This window comes from Sitophilus oryzae, unplaced genomic scaffold, assembly GCF_002938485.1.
Source record: "Sitophilus oryzae breed Bouriz unplaced genomic scaffold, Soryzae_2.0 scaffold_358_pilon_pilon, whole genome shotgun sequence".
In the NCBI taxonomy this organism is placed as follows: domain Eukaryota; kingdom Metazoa; phylum Arthropoda; class Insecta; order Coleoptera; family Curculionidae; genus Sitophilus; species Sitophilus oryzae.
In genome coordinates this window covers 93,960-115,624 of record NW_022146927.1, presented here as the reverse complement: position 1 = coordinate 115,624, position 21,665 = coordinate 93,960, and the positions used below count along the sequence as shown (strand labels likewise).

General features: G+C 33.3%; 1 protein-coding gene across 1 annotated transcript in view; it reads right to left on the bottom strand.

The window, feature by feature from the left end:
- The window catches only part of LOC115884917 (serine protease lint), a 51,719-nt gene that overhangs the window by 1,168 nt on the left and 28,886 nt on the right, over window positions 1-21,665 (bottom strand). The window contains exons 2-11 of the mRNA XM_030903642.1: window positions 19,617-19,805; window positions 17,056-17,238; window positions 12,199-12,355; window positions 11,974-12,138; window positions 11,104-11,262; window positions 9,781-11,042; window positions 7,539-7,673; window positions 4,896-5,132; window positions 3,813-3,928; window positions 706-825 (exon numbers count right to left, since the gene is read on the bottom strand). Coding sequence (XP_030759502.1) covers window positions 706-825; window positions 3,813-3,928; window positions 4,896-5,132; window positions 7,539-7,673; window positions 9,781-11,042; window positions 11,104-11,262; window positions 11,974-12,138; window positions 12,199-12,355; window positions 17,056-17,238; window positions 19,617-19,805 — 2,723 coding nt within the window. The remainder of the gene's footprint in view (window positions 1-705; window positions 826-3,812; window positions 3,929-4,895; window positions 5,133-7,538; window positions 7,674-9,780; window positions 11,043-11,103; window positions 11,263-11,973; window positions 12,139-12,198; window positions 12,356-17,055; window positions 17,239-19,616; window positions 19,806-21,665) is intronic.

The window sequence follows — 21,665 nt, the reverse complement described above, 5'->3', positions numbered from 1 at the left end:
ACAATCCGAAATAGGGTAAGACAACCGGAGTTAGGCCATGAAACGCTATCAATATAAAATAATGTGGCAAATAACCCTTTATATTTTTGATAATAAAACTAAATAATAATTTTACTGTTAGCCAAACATGTTGTTATAGTTGTGTTAAACTCTATAATCTCTTTGAGTGTATATAAAACGTTATTATTGAAGCTACAAAGTTCAAAACACAAGGTTAATTTAGTCTACAAAAGTTTACATATCAACTAAGTAAAGCCTCAAAAAGGTTTATTTTGTTCCGCGTTTTGATACGGGTCTGACAGCTTTCAGCAGTTCAACCAATTATAATAATTGGCAAAATTTCACTCTATGCCCAAGGAAACTACTGATTTATGTAAAACATGAAGATTAAATTTTCTCCTAAATTGTTGTTAAATATCACGATAATACTGTATGATCGAAAAATATTAGTCTGAAATATACCTAATTATTAATTGGAGAAAAGGGGGGGAAGACTACCTTACCAAAAACCTAAATCCTCTGATGGCGAACTAGGTCAAAGATCCCTTTAGCGTAGCTAAATAGAAGACTAAACTCCACTAGAGTCCACAAATCCACAAAATTTCAAATCAAATTCAAATGTGTCAAATGAATCGTCAAACAGAACTGTCAAGGATCCCCACCCTAGAGTCCTTTTTCCGTCCACCAAGTCATAATGGTACTTACCTCGCATGAGTCTTTCTCTCCTGTCGTGTACCCGGCACAAAGGAACGACTCTTGTATTACTTTTGAATGACCAGCAGTCCTGTACATGTCTTGACATATATGATTCTCCATTATAGGTACCTAAAACATATTTTGCCTTAAAAAATAGCCCAAAAATTTATTTCCAATACATTTTTTATCAGGTTAAGAAAAATATTTCAATCGTTGAATGAAAGACTATGGAAAATAAATTCAGAAAACGTCATAAAAACTGCAAACATTCAAATCGTATTCAAATGTATCAAGTGAAACCTTAAACAACTCACAAAAATGTCTACGTCTTATGTCTTCTATAGTTATTAATGATACAAGTTCGATACGAACATCAAGTTTCATTAAAAAGTTCGTATCGAACGTGTATCATTCAAAATTTAATCTACGACGCGACACGAGGGGAGATTTGATTTAATTTAAAATATCAGAGATATCCTCATAAAAATTAAAATTCAAAATTATCAGGTGCCCATATTAGTCGACGCCGTAGTAACCGTGCTTGTTGATTGTTTCCATTTTGACTTTGACAACTCAATTATTGATGTTCAATTTTGTGTTAAACGTTCAGTTTTAGTAAAAAGCAAAAAATAATATTAATATGGGTGATTCTGATTCTGAAAATGTCCCTTCGGATATTGAAGGCATTGCGCAAAACGTTGTCGATTTCCTAATTCCCGAAAAATCAAGACAAACGTACGAGCAAGCCTATGTAAAACTTGAAGATTGGTGTAAAAGGAAAGGAATCAAGAATAGTAGTAAGGAAAAGGTTCTCCTGGCATATTTTGAACATCTTTCAAAACATAGGAAGGCTTCATCACTTTGGGTATATTATTCCATGCTACGTTCAGTTATATCAGTGAAAAAAAATACAGATATTAGTAAGTACGTCTATTTAATTGCATTTCTAAAAAGAAAATCGGAAGGATTTCGGTCAAAAAAATCGGGAATTTTAAGAAAAGAAGACATAACTCGTTTTTTGTTGGAAGCTGATGATAAAACTTATTTCCTGACAAAAGTTTCATTGATAGTGGGATTTGCGGGAGCCTGCCGGCGTATCGAGTTGACAAATCTGCAGCTGCAAAATGTTAAAGATGAAGGACAATGCATTCATGTTATTATTCCATTTACGAAAACAAAGATATCACGAGATTTTTTTATAACGAAAGGGAATGTTGAAGGAATAAACATGGTGGAAATAGTTCGAAGATATATAGCTATGCGGCCAAGCAACACAAAGCATACTCGATTTTTTGTGGGGTACCGAAATGGAAAATGTATTAAGCAACCCGTTGGCATTAATACTTTAGGGAAAATGCCGTATAAAATAGCATTGTTCCTAAGTCTTCCAAATCCACAACAATACACTGGACATTGTTTCCGTAGATCGTCTGCGTGGTTGCTTGCAGATTCAGGAGTGGATTTATTAACTGTTAAAAGACATGGTGGTTGGCGCTCTAACACAGTGGCAGAGAGCTATATAGAAAATTCCAAAGAAAATAAGAAAAAAGTGTCATGTAATATTTTGGGTAACATTTCTGGCAATGATGGGTCTTCAACAAGTTCAAGCACTCAGGAAATAAATTTACTATCTAAAAATTCAACTCACCTGTCATCGTCTGGAATTAATTTAACCCATTGTACTGATATTATAAGTAATGTTTACAATAAATAAACGTATTTAGGTACCTTTTTTTGCTTGTTTCTTATTTTAAAATTTGCGTGTTATTATGAATTCATAATAGCACCATAGATAAACGAAACAAGTTTAGATTGGAAAGTGCCCATAAGGACAATGTAAACTCTATTTGGCGCTATTCTTGCAACGGTCGCGACCCAAAGCTTTTGAAAATTTCGGAGCGGTTCGGCTTTTTCCGGAATTATATCGCCAAATATTGTTTATTCAAATTTATGATTATTTTCTTTTAATTTTATAAATAAAATACAGTGCGTTGCATACAAGAAACTTTATTTTATATAAGGACATATATGAAATACCTTATATAATATATGAAACATTGGAAACCGACGTTATGCCACGATGCACGATGGTTTTTGCAGTTCACAGCACAGCTTTTTAAGTTTTTAATGCCACTTTTTCACAATTATCACGGGTTGGAGTAAATAAAACTTAAATTAAACTTACAAGATAGCAATAATTACTTTGAAAATGAAAGATCGATGAAAAAATTAAAGATTTTATAATTTTTGAAGATTCTGACTTTGACGAGAGAAAATTATTTCTGTTTGTCTTTGCGGTTGTTCTTAGCAACCGTTATAGCAGCGCCAGATCGCGTACAACGGTCGCGACCCAATATAATTTCGGGACCCAAAATTTTGACGGGCTTTCCAATCTAAACTTGTTTCATTTTTCTATGAATAGCACTAGTGCTATTATGAAAGCCATAATGACGTCCAAATAACAATGTTAAATGTGTCATAATGACATTGTCGTAGATTAAATATATAATTAAACCGTTGATTGAAGGAATAAGAAGATCCGCAACCTTATGGGCGATTTCATTGAACAAAACCTGTCCGAGATGTAGCTGGCGTTACCGTCAGCCTGTCTGAGATTTAGTTTAACTAAATGATCTAGTTCAACTGTTCAGGGTTATGTTATTAATTGTAAATATTCCTTTATTATGAACTCTATTTAGTTAATGGAACCTGTTAAAGAATGATAATAATAATAATAGCTCCCGTATATAGCGTTTAACGCCTTGGGAGTAGCAAGGTACAGCTTGCTATACTAGAGCCGTTCGGTATACAAGGAAGGTAATGTGGCTAGCACTACGCTTCAACCGCCTATTATTACATCAGGATTGTGAATCCCAAGTACTCATTTAAGGCTGAGTCGACCTAGGTACCCAAACTATTTTTATTTTAATAAAAATAGTCGGCTGATGAAATGCCGGGTGTGGGAATCGAACCCACACCTTGAGATTGGTAGACGAGAGCCTGTACCTCTACGCCACCGGGCACCTTGTTGAAGAATGATGTTTCTGATATATTATAGAAGAGTAACACATTCTAATAAGTTAATAATTATAATATAATAAAGAATATCTTAGTACCTGTACTTCTTGCAAGACTGATGGTACAGCTCCACCATATCTTAATCTGCCCCAACCTGTTACAGTGGCCATCCTTCCAGTAAAATCTTCATTATCCCTTGGTAGGCATATAGGAACTTTAAAAACATCAATTTAATTAGTATATTTTCAGACTCTTTTTGATCACTGTAGGAATAGATTAAACAATAGGTTTGTACCAACACAGAACTTTGTACTACTCTAGAACAGTAATTGGAACAAGGTGGCATTTGCTGTCCTCCATTCGCGAACTTCGAGTTCCGGGCTTTACGCCCTGGGGCTACTCGAGAACGGTTCTGAAAGGAGCTGTGCGCGATAGCCTCGTGCCGCCATATGGCGCGGAACAGTTCTGGAACTTTATGACTCAATTGAATGGAGTGAAAGTATCGCGTTCTTGAACAGTTCAGAGCTGCTCAACTGCGTGAAAGGAGGACAGCAATTGCAAACTACATACACATGGTTACAATATGATGCCACAGATTAGGTATACTATATGTATACAGATAAAAATCTTATCCCTAATTCGTGGTACGAAAATTGTTTTTTATGACGATGTGCAAACGAGTAAAATTTCCTGTGCGCAAAAATAAACTCGCGTAAAATAACAATAAACAACGTAATAGAGAGATATCGCTAAACCGAATAGCGTGCATGGACGTTAATAAGGCCAGGTGTTATTTCCTTTACGTGAGGTGGTATTAACTCTCTTCATTTATAGTTAAACTTAACCTAACTTTGAATTTAAAACTTTGAAATTGTTTTGTTTACTAGGTATTTTAAAACTAAAGGACCAAAGTGCTTATTTCCAGTGCTTTATTGTTCAACGTCTGCCAGTGGGCTTAGGGCAACAAGCAGCAAATTCTCTTAGAAGGGCTAAGTCGTCATCTGTTAATAAGTAATAATCACCGTTAATCTAAACGATTCTCTCGTTGATGGAACGCATTTTCTCTATCGCGTATAAGCGTAACCGTGCCAAGAACGGTTTTCTCATACGTTGGAACAAACCTAATATTTTCACCAAAAAACATGTTAAAAGGGTAAAAAAAATGATTAAAACAAACTTACTGATGTGAGCATCAAATTTAACAGGGCTTTCCAATTCGAGCAGCGCTAAATCGTTTTCGAAAGTGTCCGGATCGTATTTCCTGTGAACTATCACTCGTTTGACGTTTTTGCTTACGGGTTTCTTGCTTTCCAGGTCGCCGGAAATGTCAAACTCTCCGAACACGGCAATCAGAGAGGCGAATATGGCTGGCTGACAGTGAGCGGCTGTCATCACGTACTTGTCACTGATTAGAACGCCTAAAAATGACACAGATGAAGATATAACTTTAAAAATAAGCTTTCTATACTGTGTGTTTTTACTCTCCAGTAGGTATGATTTTTGAGCTTTGCGAAATGCGGGAAAGAATGAAAGCGACTTGATATTCAAAGGCAGACGATTGTACATTTTTTTGGCATTGTACAGTATTGAACCTTTAACTAGTTCTGAGCTCGGGGTTGGCAGATAAAGATCGTGCTCTGCATTCCTAAGTGGATAGTTATGAGATGAGAGAGCCTTTCGGGAATAGCAGATATGTGCTTGCGGATTAAACAAACGGATTCAAAAATGAATAAAGAAGGAAGAGTCAGTATTTTCAAATTTTTAAAGAAATTCTGGCGGTGAGTTCTACTGTTCAGTCCCAATAAATATCGAACTGCTCTCTTTTGAAGTCTGAAATTACGATCAAATTTTGTTGCGCAGCAAGTACCCCAGAATGTAAGGGCATAACGAAGATGTGACTCAAAAAGGGCATAATAAGCTATTCTAAAGGTTGAGAAGTTAAGTTCCTTAGAAAGTGATCTTAGCGCAAAACAGGCAGCGCTTAGTTTCTTTGATAGAGCTGCGATGTGAAAGTCCCATTTTAACGAGTTGTCTACAACAAGTCCTAAGAATTTCACAGAGTCCACGACGTCAATAGTGGTGTTATTAAGTACAAAAGGTTGTATAGTACTTTTATATGACAAAACTTTAGTTTTTGGTAGGTTGAGGCATAGGAGATTCGAATCGCACCAAGACTTAATGGTGCGTAAGTCACTGGATATAGTATCATATAGTGCCGCAACATCTGGGCCGCTCCAAGTAAAACTAGTATTGTCCGCAAAGAGGCAGATTTTACCGCTAATGTCTAGATTTGCGATGTCGTTGATAGCCATCTTGTCTGATAGTCAAGCAGCGTTAAAAGCGATCAACTCAGTATCAATCAATTCGAAATTGGTCAAAGAATGCATAGAGAAGCTGAATAAATTAGGCAAAGAAAACAAAGTCCTCCTACTCTGGGTGCCTGCTCACCAAGGGATAGAAGGCAATGAAAAAGCAAATAATCTAGCTAGGAAAGGAGCGAACACTCCACTAACTGGACCAGAACCGTTCTGCTTTCCAAGTGGTAACCAACTCAAGGCGGAACTCAAGAACTTGGAAGATTCCATCCGCAACCTGGAATGGAAATCTTGCAACGGTCTAAGACACTCGAAGAAGTTTCTGAGGGCTTATGATCAAGAAAAATCACAGATCTTCCTGGGTTTAAGTAAGAACAATCTTCGGATTGTCACGGGGTTTTAACAGGACACTGTCTCCTCAATGAACACCTCAGTAGATTGAAACTAAGAAGAAACGGCGAATGCAGATTCTGTGGGGAAGATGGGGAAACACCAGTACACCTCATCACTGAGTGTGCCGAGACGACAACCATTCGTGCCATGAATTTTGGTACGACTGATATTGGAGATGGAGAACTACCCTCTATAAAACCGTCCCAGATACTGGCTTTTGTCAAAGCCCTGGGACTGTATGATGAGTTATGACTCAAGAAAGGGGGACACAATGGATCTGTAAGGTCGCAGTGATTAACCCCCCTCCCACTCATTCTAAATTCTAAATTCTAAAATATACTTGAAAAACTAAAAATCATGTATTTCACAAAGGATTGGGCCAGCTGAACTGAATGAATCAGGAAGTCTTAAAGTTTCTCAAAATCGTGACTCAAAATCGTAGGCAGCTTATTCAAGATCAAATTACCGTTATCGATAATGGAAATAAAGCAGTAGAACCCTGTAAAATTGATCTTTGTGAAAATTTGATCAAGACAATTTCAATTTTTTTAAAAAACCGGAGGCAAAAGAGCTTTTTACGCACGAACGAAAAACACCCTTACTTATATATTAATAAACAAAATATGTTTCTTCGTTATGGGCCGGATTTGGGCCGGTTGCCTGTTATTCCCGGGCCGGTTTCCACTTCCCCATCCACCCCTGCAGAACGTCAACGGTTTTTGTAGACTTTTAAAAAACTAAAGAGTTCTAGAATAGTTGAATTTAAATATTTTAAATAGTTTTTTTCTTTATTCTTTGTATTTTCTTGATTCCGACGACGGAAAGAGATAAACTTCCCGAAGCGTTAAGCATTTTTTTTGTTCGTTAGGCAAATTTGTATATCTTTAAATCTAACTTCTGACAAGTAGTTTCCGTTTGGGATTAACGCAGGGATGGTTACACAAAATAACTATTTTATTTTGTAGATTTTCTTGCAGTGGCGAAACACCCATATAGGATTTTTTGGAGACACTAATCAACATGCCTGAATATATTCCTTAGAGAGCCACACTGTAAATTTAACCGAAAAAAAATAAAATAAAAAACTAAAAATTAATTAAAAAAGTGGTAGCTTACCTCCGCATTTGTTCTTGGTAAACAGTCCCAACCAAGTCGACTCTCTTACCAATACTTGCCATGGAAACTCTCCAAAAGTGGCTCCTTTTCCTCCGACTATCCTTCCAGACCTTATTAGAGGCCTAATGCCACAAACTATCAAGGGGAGAATATTAAGAAAAAAAAAACACACACACAAAGATCTCGAATACAGAACAAAGACGAAGTCAAAAATAGTTTTGGTGTGGATTTGAAGCGGCTGTGGATATTAGTCATTAGTTTGGTCATTTTGGATTTTTTTCACTTTATTTTGAAGAATATTATATAATAATATTATTTATAACATTAAGGTTGGTTAATAATATTTGTAAATTTCTTGAAGAATTGCCACTGTTAACAGAAAACTTTAAAATATTGATTTTTAAGACAAAAGAAGTTAGTTAGTTAGTCAGAGTTTTTGAAAAATGATTTAATAGAGCCATCGTCACAGAGATTGACTCAGGCTTCCAAAAAAGCTCTATGTTATTTTTTTGATTTGCGATTTTCATTTCATTTTTTTTACAAAATACGGGAGCAATGGTAACGCACATTATACAGGGTATTAAAAAATAATGTATCTATCTTGTGGTATCTAACGGTGGGTGATTCTACAAATAAAAATAAAATAATAAGTTCCTATAAATGTATGTCTTAAACTTAAAATGGTTCCCGATGAAGTTACAGCCCTTGATAAAAAATAAAAATATATATTTTCTTTATTTTTAAGAACATTGGTAAATTGTTTTTCCTGAAATTTGGTAAACTTACACGTCTTTTAATGCCAAAACGAATGGCGATCGTGTAAACTTCCGCAAAAGTCCTGAAAGGGTATGTTCCATTATTTGCATCCTTATTGTTCTATATGAAATTAGCGAGTTAATGAGAAAACTGTGTTTTTTTAAATATAAATCACGATCTGACTTTTAGGCGTTTCATCAATTTAATGGCAAATCTACTGAGTTAAAAGAATATATTAATTCCAGTTAAAAATATAAAACTTTTGTTTAAAAATATGTTTGAATCACCATGTATGTTGACAAAAATCTTTCCAAAATTTGTGTTACCATTGCCCCCATATTACGTATAAAAATTGAAATGAAAATCGCACACCAAAATATAGAGCTTTTTCGGTGTGTCTGTGTTACCCTGTATACTGTCTTTTTTCTGCAAAATTTACTAAAATTGTCACTCGCAATAAAGCAAGAAGAAATAGTAAAAGAAAAAATTTCATGGAACTTTTTACAGTTATATTTTTTGGAATTTCTTTTTATATTTATATTTTTGGATAATGAAAGTTTGATTTTTGGTGTTAATGCTTTTGTTAATAGAAAGTATGTTAGTGGCAAAGAAAGTATTATTGCTTTGGAGTTCTGATTACCTAGATTAATTGTCAGATGTTCTGCATAATTAAATAGTTAATTATTCAATATTGTGCAGGGTGAGTTAACGATAAAGTTCATTATCTCAATATTTTTAGGAATTACGATAAAATATTATATATTTTAGATACACAATATTACAAAAACTACTATTTTTAAGTAAATATAACATTACATGCAAAAAGTTAGGATATTTTTCGTTTTTCTTTTTAATTTTATAATAATATATTTTAACGGTTTTATAAAGGTGATGTCAAAATCACTTGTGACGTTTCGTTTTGCTATAAACATTATCAACTTTATATTTTCCTATCGTGTTTAATTTTTCCACTTTTCAATATCTACCTTTATTCAAAAAAGTGTATCTGTAGTGTTTATACTATACTAAGTTTTGATTTTTATAATCTGTAACCAGTGGATGACACGGATCACACTTTGACACTTCCTGAAGCCTTCTATCGTTTTAAAATAGACTATTCGAATTAAGATATGATAATGTTCTTTAAAAAATCAATAATTATCATTAACCACTTCATAAAACGTAGTTGTTATCTCTTTAAGTACTACCAATAGCGCCATGAAATTCCATTTTTTTATAAATCAAACAATTTAGTTTGATGTTCGCAATATTAAATTTTTTTCATTGACCTTCTTGCACAAACACCCGCCAATGGTATTCCGATATTTTTCATTAACACACAACACTCAGAAAACATAACTTTTTATTTCCAAACTGTTAACAGAGAAAACATCACATCCACAACCGCACATTAACTAAAGCTCAAATAAATACACGAAAAACTATTTCGACTTTCTACGATAGATGATTTTCTTGCGCAACGTACCATCTCTGTAGTTCACGTCAAAATCTGTCACTGTCTCTATCAGATTCTGCGTAGTCGTTTGCGACTTCTTCGTAGTTACCGGTCGCTTTGTCGTTGTCGTTTGCCTTTTAGTCGGCGCCGCACTGGTAGTAGTCCTTCTTGTAGTTGCAGGCCTCTTTGTAGTGGTTTTCAAGGTATTTGGCCTAACTACAGGCTTCTTAGTTGTCGTTACTGGCTTTTTAACAGGTCTCTTAGTAGTAACAGAGTTAGAAGACAGACTAGTAGTGTTTTTAACGTTGATTATCTCCTTCAAGTCACTAAAGGGACCTTGCAAACCATAAATAATCTGATTTACAAAGGACTCAACCTTCTCCTTCATAGCTTCATCTTCTATAAACCCTGGAGTCGTAATATCGAACTCGTTCAATCCAGGATGTGATATATTCGGGTTCCTGTCTGGTGGGAAATTGATAAGATCATTTGCTGAGGTCACAACAACACTATCGCCGTCCTCTGGTACAGCAGCTGGGGCGTAAGTAGAAGAAATCGAAGGTTTTGGAGTTATAATGACAGTAGGAGAAGGTGTATTAGGACTTGTACTGATACTGCTACTAATTAAAGGCCTTTCAGTACTATAAATATTCTGCGTAACATGATTGTTGATTGTTACATGATTCACTGGCTTTCTTTGAGGTAGATTACCAAACTGTGCAGGTTTGGGTGTAGTGCTTGTCGGAATAGAACTCGAAGAAGACTCCACAACATAACCATCCTCGTTTTCTTCAGGTTCAGAGTTCAAAACGATTACCGTAGGTGCTGGACTAGGATACGACGAATACTGACCCAGAGGTTGCGAGGTTACAGTGAATCCAGGCCCGGCAATGCTGGAACTTATTGTAGCAGGCCTAGTTGATCCAGATCCATAAACATAGCTTGGCGTTGATGAGGATCCTGGAAAAGCATCCTGAGAGTTGGCCCAGGTGGAATGAGCTAGTGTGGTAGGCCTGAATGTTGAGCTGTACACATAAGATGAGCTCTGCGGTTTTGATGCTTTGGTCGGTTTGAAAGTCGAGCTGTAAACGTACGAGGTACTGGGAGGTTTGGAACTAGTACTCGAAAGTTTGTTTATAATTGTGGTCTTGGAAGGTTTCTTCTTTTTGGTGCTGGTGGGATGAGTTCTTTTAGGTGGAATTGTTGAACTGAAGATGTAAGATGTTGACGGTGGTTTTCTTGATGTTGCTGGTGGTTGATTCGATGATGGTGAACTGGATGATACATATGAGCTAGAAGAATGAATTAGAAAATTTAATGAGACAGGTTAATTAGTATTTAAGATTGTCTTACAAGGTCATCAGAGGTTCTGCAGTGCTACTAGTGTGATTATTAGAGCTCTGAATCTTGACAAAATTGTCGTCGTCATTGAGTGTGCTTGGCTTGGCTGTATCGTGGGTTATCGTTGGAACCAAGACGTAGTTTTGATCAGTAGGTTTGGGCGGTTTAGGCCTGAAAGTTACAATAATTATAATAATAATGTCTATAATTCTTTAAAATTAAATATCTAGCGAACTATTTTAGTTCGGGTTTTGTGTGTTCTATACACACTAATATTTTTTTATAAATATTAATGAAGCTAATAAAATTTCCTTCTGGTCTCCTACTTTCTGTCATTTTATAGACACCACTTGAACGCTGTTCTGTCGAACCGTCTTTTTTTTTATTTAAATTATTTTAACGAATTAAGTCATTTGATTATAAGGGATTTAATTTATATTTAGAATTATTTGTATTTATATTTTTATTTCGAAATAGAAAAAGAATTAAGTCATTAAAAAAGGCTTTTTTAAAAAATACGACGAATAATTAACTTCAAACTGACGGCCTACACAATTTTGATATCAAAAGAAAAAAGTCAGTGTAGACATGTTTTTTTTCAAAAATATTCCAGTTATAACCCATTTATCGACACTTTTTTAGCGTTAAACTATGTAGCACTTATAATAACTTTTACCCTCAAAATTTCAATCGAATCACTCAAAGTAGTTGAAACAAATTAATCGAAAAATTATTAAAACTTCAACACCCTGTAGCTATGAAACAAAGCAGAATGAGACCTATGTTGATATGAAAAATAAATCTTATTTTTACGTGAGGAATCTCCCCACGAGAGATGACACATGTTTTTTTAAATACCCTGTATAGTCTAGTGTTCGTTACCTGAATATAGGTTTTTGGATAGTAGGAATAGGTGTGTACCCTACAGGAGCATTCGATACAGAAATCTGTAATATTGGTGGAGGATATGTGTCAGCGTATCTTGTCGTGGTTGGCTCTGAATACATAGTAGTTTTTTTGATATTGCTCATAGGTTTCTTTGTAGGACTGAAACGATATATAGATGTAATAAATGCTGTGCTACATTACTAACAGATCTTCCTTTACCTGAAAAAGATCGGTTTGATTTCGTTATCTTCATTATTTATGATTGTTTCAACTCCATGGGGATGAGTAACTCCTGTGGTCGACCAGTTGGGAGTTCCGCTGATTTCAACGACTGAGTTTTCATCGCCAGTGGGCAAGATATTTTGTCCGGCATTACCTAGGTAATTTAAAATTATAAATTCATTTAGAAGTAAAAAATAGTATACAGGGTATCCCATTCTCGTGTGTTTTATGGGGGTTAGATATACAAAAATGCGGTTTTCACATCACCGTACTACTTTTTATGAAACTGAAGACGCCACATACAGATTTCTTCTAGTCCCTTTGGTTTCTAAAATACAAGGCGAATTTGAAAATGTTGCATTTTACTAAAATGTGTTAATAAAAAGATGGTAGGCAGTTCTTTTAATTTCAAAGTAAAAGAATTTTTCCAATTTTTTTATCTCAAAAACTGCAACTTTGACTGATTTTGATGTTATTACAAATTTTGTTGCAAATTCTATTCCTAATCTTAAATTGAAAATCGCGTTTCGCTAGCTACTGTAATTTTGGAGTTACGATTTTTTTAATTATCCACATTCTACATAGTTCGGCGGAACATAGTTCTACATTTATAAATTCATAGACAAATTTCTACTCAAAAAATTAGGAATGTTAAATTTAATCTTTTATCAGTGCTCATTATTAATAATTATAGAAAAAACACACATTAATTATTTTTAGTACTTACCCTTTCAATGAAAACTTAACAAAAACCATCGAAAATTAACTAAAACATTACGTTTATGACGTTTACGAAAATCTTTGTTATGCTGCAAAATAACTTTATTTTGGAATAAATTTAATAAAATGATTCATCATATTATTCACAATCAGGTCACAAAAAAGAAATTCCTAAAATGTTTATCGTAATTTAGAAAACAGCCCAACGAATAATCGATTCATTTTTATTTTGTTTGTTTTCTTTCATGTTTCTCTGTTTTATTTGAACCACTGTTTTACAAAACACCTTGAAAAGCACACATTACTTTGAATACCTTTCTGAATGAATAAATGTTGAGAATTATTGTCTCTTACCGGCCACTTTCCGAACTACTTTCAATCTAAGAAAATACATGTTTCACTGAACAATTTTAAATACGTATTTTGTTTTTTCGCTATTTTTTCTATGTATTTCGACAATTCCATCGACAGCCTAACCGTCAGCCAAGAGTGCCGCGTGTGAACTGGCCCTTTGAGTCGCCCGCGTCGGTCGCCGCGCCGTCGTGGCGGGCTTGCGTCAGACGACGATGTCAAGCAACGTTGCCGTAGTTACAACAATTTCAAATTCAAGACATTCGAAGCAATCAAATTCGTATTAAATTTTAAAAATAAAACAGAGAAACATGAAAGGAAACAAACAAAATTAACATGAATTGATCATTCGTCAGCCTGTTTTCGATATATTGAATTCTGAATCACGATAAACATTTTAGAAATTTAATTTTTTTGACCTTATCAATAACCAATTCATTTGTGTTTTGTTTATTTCCTTTCTTGTTTTTCTGTTTTATTTTTAAAATTTAATAAGAATTTGATTGCTTCGAGTGTCTTGAATTAGAAATTGTTGAAACTACGGCAACCTCGCATGACGCAAGCTCGACACGGCGCGCGGCGGCGCGACACAGGAGTAGTTACCAGTGATGCGCCGCTCTCTTGGCCGAAGCAACGGTTGGGCTGTCGATGGAATTGTCGAAATACATAGCGAAAAAACAAAATACGTATTTAAAATTGTTGAGTAAAACATGTATTTTCTTAGATTGAAAGTAGTTCGGAAAGTGGCCGGTAAGAGACAATAATTCTCAACATTTATTCATTCAGAAAGGTATTCAAAGTAATGTGTGCTTTTCAAGGTGTTTTGTAAATCAGTGGTTCAAATTGTGATGAGGCCTATATGAAAATAATGTGTTAAAAATGGGAACTGTTATTTTAGCAGTTATTATAATAGCATGTACAAGTAAAGCAGCACAGTGAAGTGTATTTTAGTTAAGTGTATATCGAAAAAGAGAATTGTCACAGTTACATCGATCTGTCATAAGTATCTTTTTTAATGTTGGGTAAGTTTTTTAATTTAACTTTTTTTAACTTTTAAACATTTAACTTTTAATTTATTTTATGTAATAATATCACAATCTTAAAAATGTAATGCATCTCTGCAAACTCCTCAGGTGTTGTGATTTTATGACTTACTTTTAACATATACTTTCTTGTCCATATAGCAACACAGTGCGCCGAATTAACTGAAATCCGGGCAGTGCCTTCTATTAAAAGATCAGCCTACGGGCGGACTTTTGTTTACTTCATCAGCTGTACATACTTAGATATGGGGTTAGATTCTGTATTCATATTTTGTCGGTTGATTTTTAGTATTATTTGTTATTGTAGTGCAAAAAACTAATTATTTTCGTGTTTAAGTGACATAAAGTACTACCAGATATATGGTCGCTATGATGGTCACTCTGTTTCTCATAAAAAAACACGAAATATTACACGTTTTGTTAAGTGCTTTAACCTAAAAGTGCCCATAAATTTTTTATTTATCGTGATTTTTGTGTGTGTTTTTTAAGACTCTAACAATTCATCAATAAAGCTTAAGTGGAGTGTGTTTTTGGTGCTTTGGCTCATCTTTGTTGTGTTCCTGGTGGAAAGGATAGTTATACTAGGCAGCTTAAAATATCCGGAAGAGCAAGAAAAGTGGGTACGAGTTATAAATCAAGACAATTCTATTGAAAATATCTTTAATAAATTTAAAAATAATATTCTCCCAGGATGGTATTAAAGAAAACTGGACAATTATGTTTATTTTATTCATATTGTGGAATCTCCACTCCAAGTGTTGTTGGTTCAGCTTCGATAGATTCAAACACGTAAGATAAACACGTAAGTAGGTATTATGATCTAGGGAAAAATAAAGAATATGTGTACTAAAGATCATGAAAAAGATTATTATTTTGAGTTCAAAATTAAAAAAGATTTTTGTAAAGACAAGAATGATAAAGTTTAAAAGAAGAATGTGTTTTTGTTTGATAATATAATGTATGTAAAGCATAACATATATTTGTTCAGTAATTTTTATTGAATAGTGTTGATTATTTATAATACCAAATTAATATAAAATATTTAAGTGATGGCTGAATACAATATGAATAAAATAACAATAAAATTGGTATATTTGCAATACAAAATTAAGTTTTAAGAATAAAGGTGTTACTAAAAATATACTAAGAAATTCATATCTCTTTGTTTTAATTGGTCTAATGTTATTTACATTTTACGTAAGAATTATACCGTATCATCGAAAAAAATCGGCGTCTAGTTGGCTTGGAAATGAACATCGATGACATTCCCTAAATAACTGTACACATAAAATAATTAACTAGAATTTTACAATCTTGGAAAATTTGATATTCTTGAACCTTGATTCTAAATATTCTAAATTTTTTGATTTTCTTGGAATTTAGGTTCGGGAAAAAACGCTGATTGATTTTCATTTGGTTTTTCGTTATTTTATTTGGTTTAAAAAAAACGGTTCGGCTAACATTATAGCCTCCATCAGTGTTGTGTCATATGAAAAAAATAGTGTCGAATATAATCCAAAAAATTGCATATAAAATATTCACACCAAGCACATAATGTTTACTGCGTACTCCATAGTCAATGTAGATAATTTTAGTGTTAAGAATAATAATTTTAAAAAATATGTGGTCATCTTTTGATAAGTTTATATTAGTTTATTAATTGCAGTAAACATTATGAGGTGTGAATTATATTGTATATGTAATTTTTGGATTATATTCGACACTATTTTTCATATGACACAACACTGTGAAGGCTATAGTTAGCCGAAACGTTTTTAAACCAAATAAAAATAATGAAAACAAATGAAAACTTAATCAACGTTTTTCCCGAACCTAAAATCCCAAGAAAATCAAAAAATTTTAGAATAATTTAACATATAAAATGCCAGCGATCTTCATTTCATAACCATCGCTGACGCCTTTTTAGATAATATTGTATTATTTGTAAATATAATTTTTCGAACATTGATACTTGCAAAATATACATAAAAATTTTGTGAATGCAAATAATAATACATCACTATTAGTAGATATTAAATGTTTTTTGTTAAATTAGATCGATTTTCAAACCCCAAAATTTAAAATATATTTACATTTTACCCATTATCTTATGTACCTATACATTATTTGTACATTGTAAAACATTTGCTGCATTTGTATGGTTCATAGTTTATTTGCCAAAGTATTTATTACTATAAATAGGTATATATGTTGTAGTTATTAACTGTATATTATGTATATTTTATTTAGTTCATTATATCATATTTCAAGATATATCATTTTTAAAATACAAACCAAAAATCTGAGGAATAATTATGTTTTCCATGTATTCTACAACATATTTATTAATCCGTTATATCTAAGTAGCGTGACGTCATAAATCTCGCCCGTAGGCTGATCTTTTAATAGAAGGCACTGATCCGGGCTTGATACTGGTAATTGGATGTAGTTGGCGATATCTGCCGGCAGTTCTCAAAATGTTGTGATTATTTTTTTAAATTTTCAAAGTTAAATAACTCGGTTATTTTCAATTTATTTTAAAAATGGTAAAGAGAAAATATGTTTATTTTGATCAGATCTACCACCCCTTAAAATATCTGCACTCATTTCTGGGACACCCTGTATAGGACCCTACTTTGCTTTTAGTCCCATCTACTAACCGTAGAAGAAGGAACCTTGTAATTTAGTAGTGATTAATTCTCTACAGAACGTCCTATTTATAAATGTTAAAAACTTTTACCTGAAAATGGTGGACTGTTGCCTGTTAGCAACGAGGCAGCAATTTGCGAGACGCTGTTTGAAGGTATGTCAGCAAACACAGGAGTGGTTCTATGTGTGGTAGCTGATACTTTCGTTGATAACGAATTGTCAACTGATGTGACGATTGGTAAGGATTGGTCGAGATATTCCCCAACCATTGTGTCTAAAAGAGAATTATTTAGTTTTAGTAAAATATTTTTGGAAGTCATGAGGTTACTATACAGTGTCCCAGACAAAATCCGCATCATAAAACTGTCTTTTTATATACAGGGTGGTCCGAACTGTATTCCGGAAACTTCGAAAGCTTATTTTGCAGATAAAAATAAGTAAAAAAGTTCGTATAAACGTATGTCCTAAAATGCTTAGTTTCGGAGATACAGGGCGTAGAAGTTTGATTTTAATTTTAATTTTTTTCAAATAATTTCTGAAGCAACATCAATAATTGGATGAAAATTGGTATCTGGGAGTTTTTTAACATGATAAATTTGGGGAACTTTTTATTTTTTTTTAAATTAATTTAACATTAATAAAACAGTTTCTGTTAAATTTTTGGTACAAAAACATTTCAAATTTATGATTTTTTTTTGAATAATTATTTAGTCAACATGTTTAATGTATGTCAATGATGACAGGTATTGATAATTTAGATTCCAAATATCTCGAGAACCATAATTTGTTGCGATTTTTACCAAGAGACCTTCTTTAGGTAAAAAATGTTGTAAATGTACATTTTTGAATCGGTAGTTTTATACAGGTACGACTGAAAAGTTATTAGTCTTCCAACCAGTTAAAAGATATGTAGGTGGCGCCGTCTACAAGTAAGAGTCATATTGACATCAAAATCAAATTTCTCATGTCAAAATACCTCCAGGTACCAATTTTCATCCAATTATTGACGTTACTTCAGAAATTATTAAAAAAAAATAAAATAAAAATGAAACTTCTACACCCTGTATCTCCAAAACTAAGCATTTTAGTACATACATTTATACAAAATTTTTTACTTATTCTTATCTGCAGAATATGCTGCCGAAGTTTCCGGAATACAATTCGGACCACCCTGTATACAGGGTGTCCCAGAAATAAGTGCAAATATTTTAACTGGTAGTATAGTTCAACTCCAGAAACACGAATATGAGGTTTTTTTAGCGAAAACAAAAATTTGAAAATTCGAAATTTTTTGAAAAATTTTTTGGATTTTTTTTTAGTTTTTAGATAAAAACCATAATTTATTGATAATATGGCAACATAGGTAATAGATTAAATTTACAAGAAAGAAAATCCAGAAAAGATCCAGTGGTTCTCAAAATTTTAGCAAAAAATCATTTTTTTTGGAAATTTTCAAAGTAAAATAACTCCGTTATTTTGGACTTATTTGAAAAACGATAAAGAGAAAATATGTTTCTTTTATCGAGATCTACCACCCCTTAAAATATTTGCACTTATTTCTGGGACACCCTGTATAGACTTGGTATACCGGGTGCGTCTCAAAAGTGGCTCACCCCTAAACTTTTTTATTTTTTCAGATAAAAAAACGAGATTTGGTATGTTAGTATATGACATAAATTAGGATTGATTGGTGTATTCAATTGTTTTTGGTCACTTCCTGTTTCACCGGAAATGACTACAACTTTTGATTTTTTAATGGCACCCTCGCTATTTTTTTACTTTATTTGATAGAAAATGCCCTTCTGAATAGAATGACATATCATATGTCAACTTTTGACATTCTCGCTTCATCAAAAATTGTATTTTAAAATTCAATCCAGAATTCCATGACTATGTTAAAGACACTAATTCTTCATCAAGGAGTCTTGGAAAAATAGATTTGATCGTCTAATATTTTTATTGTCTTGTCCTGGCCAGCTAGAAAATGTTCAAATCGTATTTTTAATCATATCTCAATTTTTTCAAATGGAACGAGGGTGGCTCATTAGTATATTTGGAAAAAGCATTTTTTTGCGAATAATTTGGTACCACACACTTGGTATTTCGATTCAAATTTTCGTTACGAACGGCAAGTTATAATTTCAAATAAACCATATGCGAAAATGTCAAAAGTTGAAATATGATATGTCATTCTATTCAGAGTGACATTTTCTATCGAATAAAGTAAAAAAATACCGGGGGTGTCATTTAAAAATCAAAACTTGTAGTCATTTCCGGTGAAACCGGAAGTGACCGAAAACAATTGAATACGTCAATCAATCCTAATATATGTCATATACTAACATACCAAATCTCGTTTTTTTAACTAAAAAAATTAAAAAGTTATAGGGGTGAGCCACTTTTGAAACTCACCCGGTATAGGTGAAATTTGACTTTTCTGCTTTGATTTATATTAAAAGTGGCAAGAAAGTTTATCTTTGTAGTATCCATTGCTAGGTCACTTATATGGTGAAATGTTGACAAAATAATTTAGTATTTATTGATTTTTGCAAAAATAATCTTATGGACGTAATTCTGGAGACGAATTATACTACCAGTTGATATATTTATGCGACACTTGGAAGCAAAAATTACCGTACTTTTATAACATACCTTTGGGCAATTGACAGCATGCTCCGAATAAGAATCCATCCATGCAGGCGCCGACTACCTGTCCTTTTCTAGTGACGCATTCATCGTGGAACATGCAGATGTTCTGTGCATCAGATGGCGTCGTAGATGCTTTTGTGGCTTTACAGTGTTTTGGTGTGATTCTGTAACCTCCAAACAGTTTCCTTTCTTCTGCAAGTAAAATAAACATTTGGAAAAAATGGCTTTGAAAACAACAATAATATTAAAGGAAAGACAGATTTTAGATTTGCATGGTATTTATTAAATTTTGAAGCATCACGTTTCGAATGTTGAATCTGTGAACGTGATCAAGCTAAGGCTAACATTGTATACCTAAGGTACATTATAAAATCTATACTAATATATAAAATCCTTAAGTGACTGACATATTGATTAATCACGATCCTGCTCAAATCACTCAACGTAAGAAGCTCAATTTTGGCATACAGGTTGATTCTAGGGTGTAGAGGTTCGATAAGAAGGGATTTTTCGAAATTCCAGTTCCAAGAGGGTGAAACCACCCCTCAAATAGTACCATATTTTTTATTTAAAAAACGGTCAAGTTTCCGAAAAAACGCTTAAACACGTGTATTTCATTTTGTTTTTTTACATTTTTTAAGATTTTTTAAAAATGTATACAGGGTGTTTCGAAAAATCTGCTCATTGATTAATCACGATCCTGCTTAAAGCGCTTGACGTAAAAAGCTGATTTTTGGAAAACAGATTGGCTTTAGGGTGTAGAGGTTCGATAAGAAGGGATTTTTCGAAACTCGAATTCTAAGGGGGTGAAACTATCCCTCAAATATTAAAATATTTTTTATTTAAAAACCGGCGAGTTTTTCGGAAAAACTCTTAAACACGTATATTTTATTTTGTTGTTTTACACATTTGAAGATTTTTTATAAAATTATACAGGGTGTTTCATAAAATATGACTATTGAGTAGTCACGATTCTGCTTAAACTGCTTGACGTTTAAAACTGATTTTTGGTAAACGGATTGACTGGGGGGTGTAGAGGTTCGATAAGAAGGGGTTTCTCAAATCTCAAATTCCAAGAGGGTGTAAACGCCCCTCAAATATTACAATATTTGTTATTTAAAAAACGGTTAGTCTTTCGGGAAAACGCTTGGACAAGCATCATTTATTTGTTTTTTTACTTATTTTGAAATTGTGTTCCATAAAGTTGGGCAATTTCTTAATCACGATTCTGCTTAAACTGCTTGACGTAAAAAGCTTATTTATGGCAAACGGATTTTTCGAAAGTCAAATTCCAACGAGATGAAACTACCCCTCAAATATTACCAAGTTATATAATAATACCGCCATATTGTTTTTTTTTCATGCTGACATAAATGTGAGAAAATTTTATCCAGTTTGTATGTTAATGGAAATTCTTGCTTTGCTTTATCATCACCATTACAAATGATTTATTCCACGCGAACGAAGTCGCTGGTACACGATAGTACTAAGATAAAGTAAGAGTTACACATTAGTAAGTCACTTAAGTATTCTTTGTGCAAAATAATTCTAGACCAGATAATAGCAACTGTAGTCTTTTGACTGCTGCAATAAATTCCTGGTCCAGAAGTCGTCAGTTTTCTCAAGACACCAAATATAAACACTTTGCGAAATAAAACACTAATTCACCACAGTACACTAAAACACGTTACTTTTGCACTGGACGCATGTTTCACTAGCCAAGATTAAAACTGAGAGTGAAAAAACTGAAAACTTACTGAGCTTTAGTCATCTATTGATGATGCTAACATATGGTTAACGACACGCGCATCCAAGCAAACTAAAGTGTTTTGGTGTATTGTGGTGAATTAGTGTTTTATTTTGCTGTTGTAACACCAAAGGTTCCAACAACCACTTAACAAATCCAATTGTACCATCCTTTGGGAGAGAGTCTCAGTGATATCAAAACGACAATTTTCCTAATTGGCCCGTATTATTATATTAAGGAGGTGAATTTTGTTGGTGGTAAATAATAACTGTTTATATATTTATAATTAACTAGCGTGTACCAGC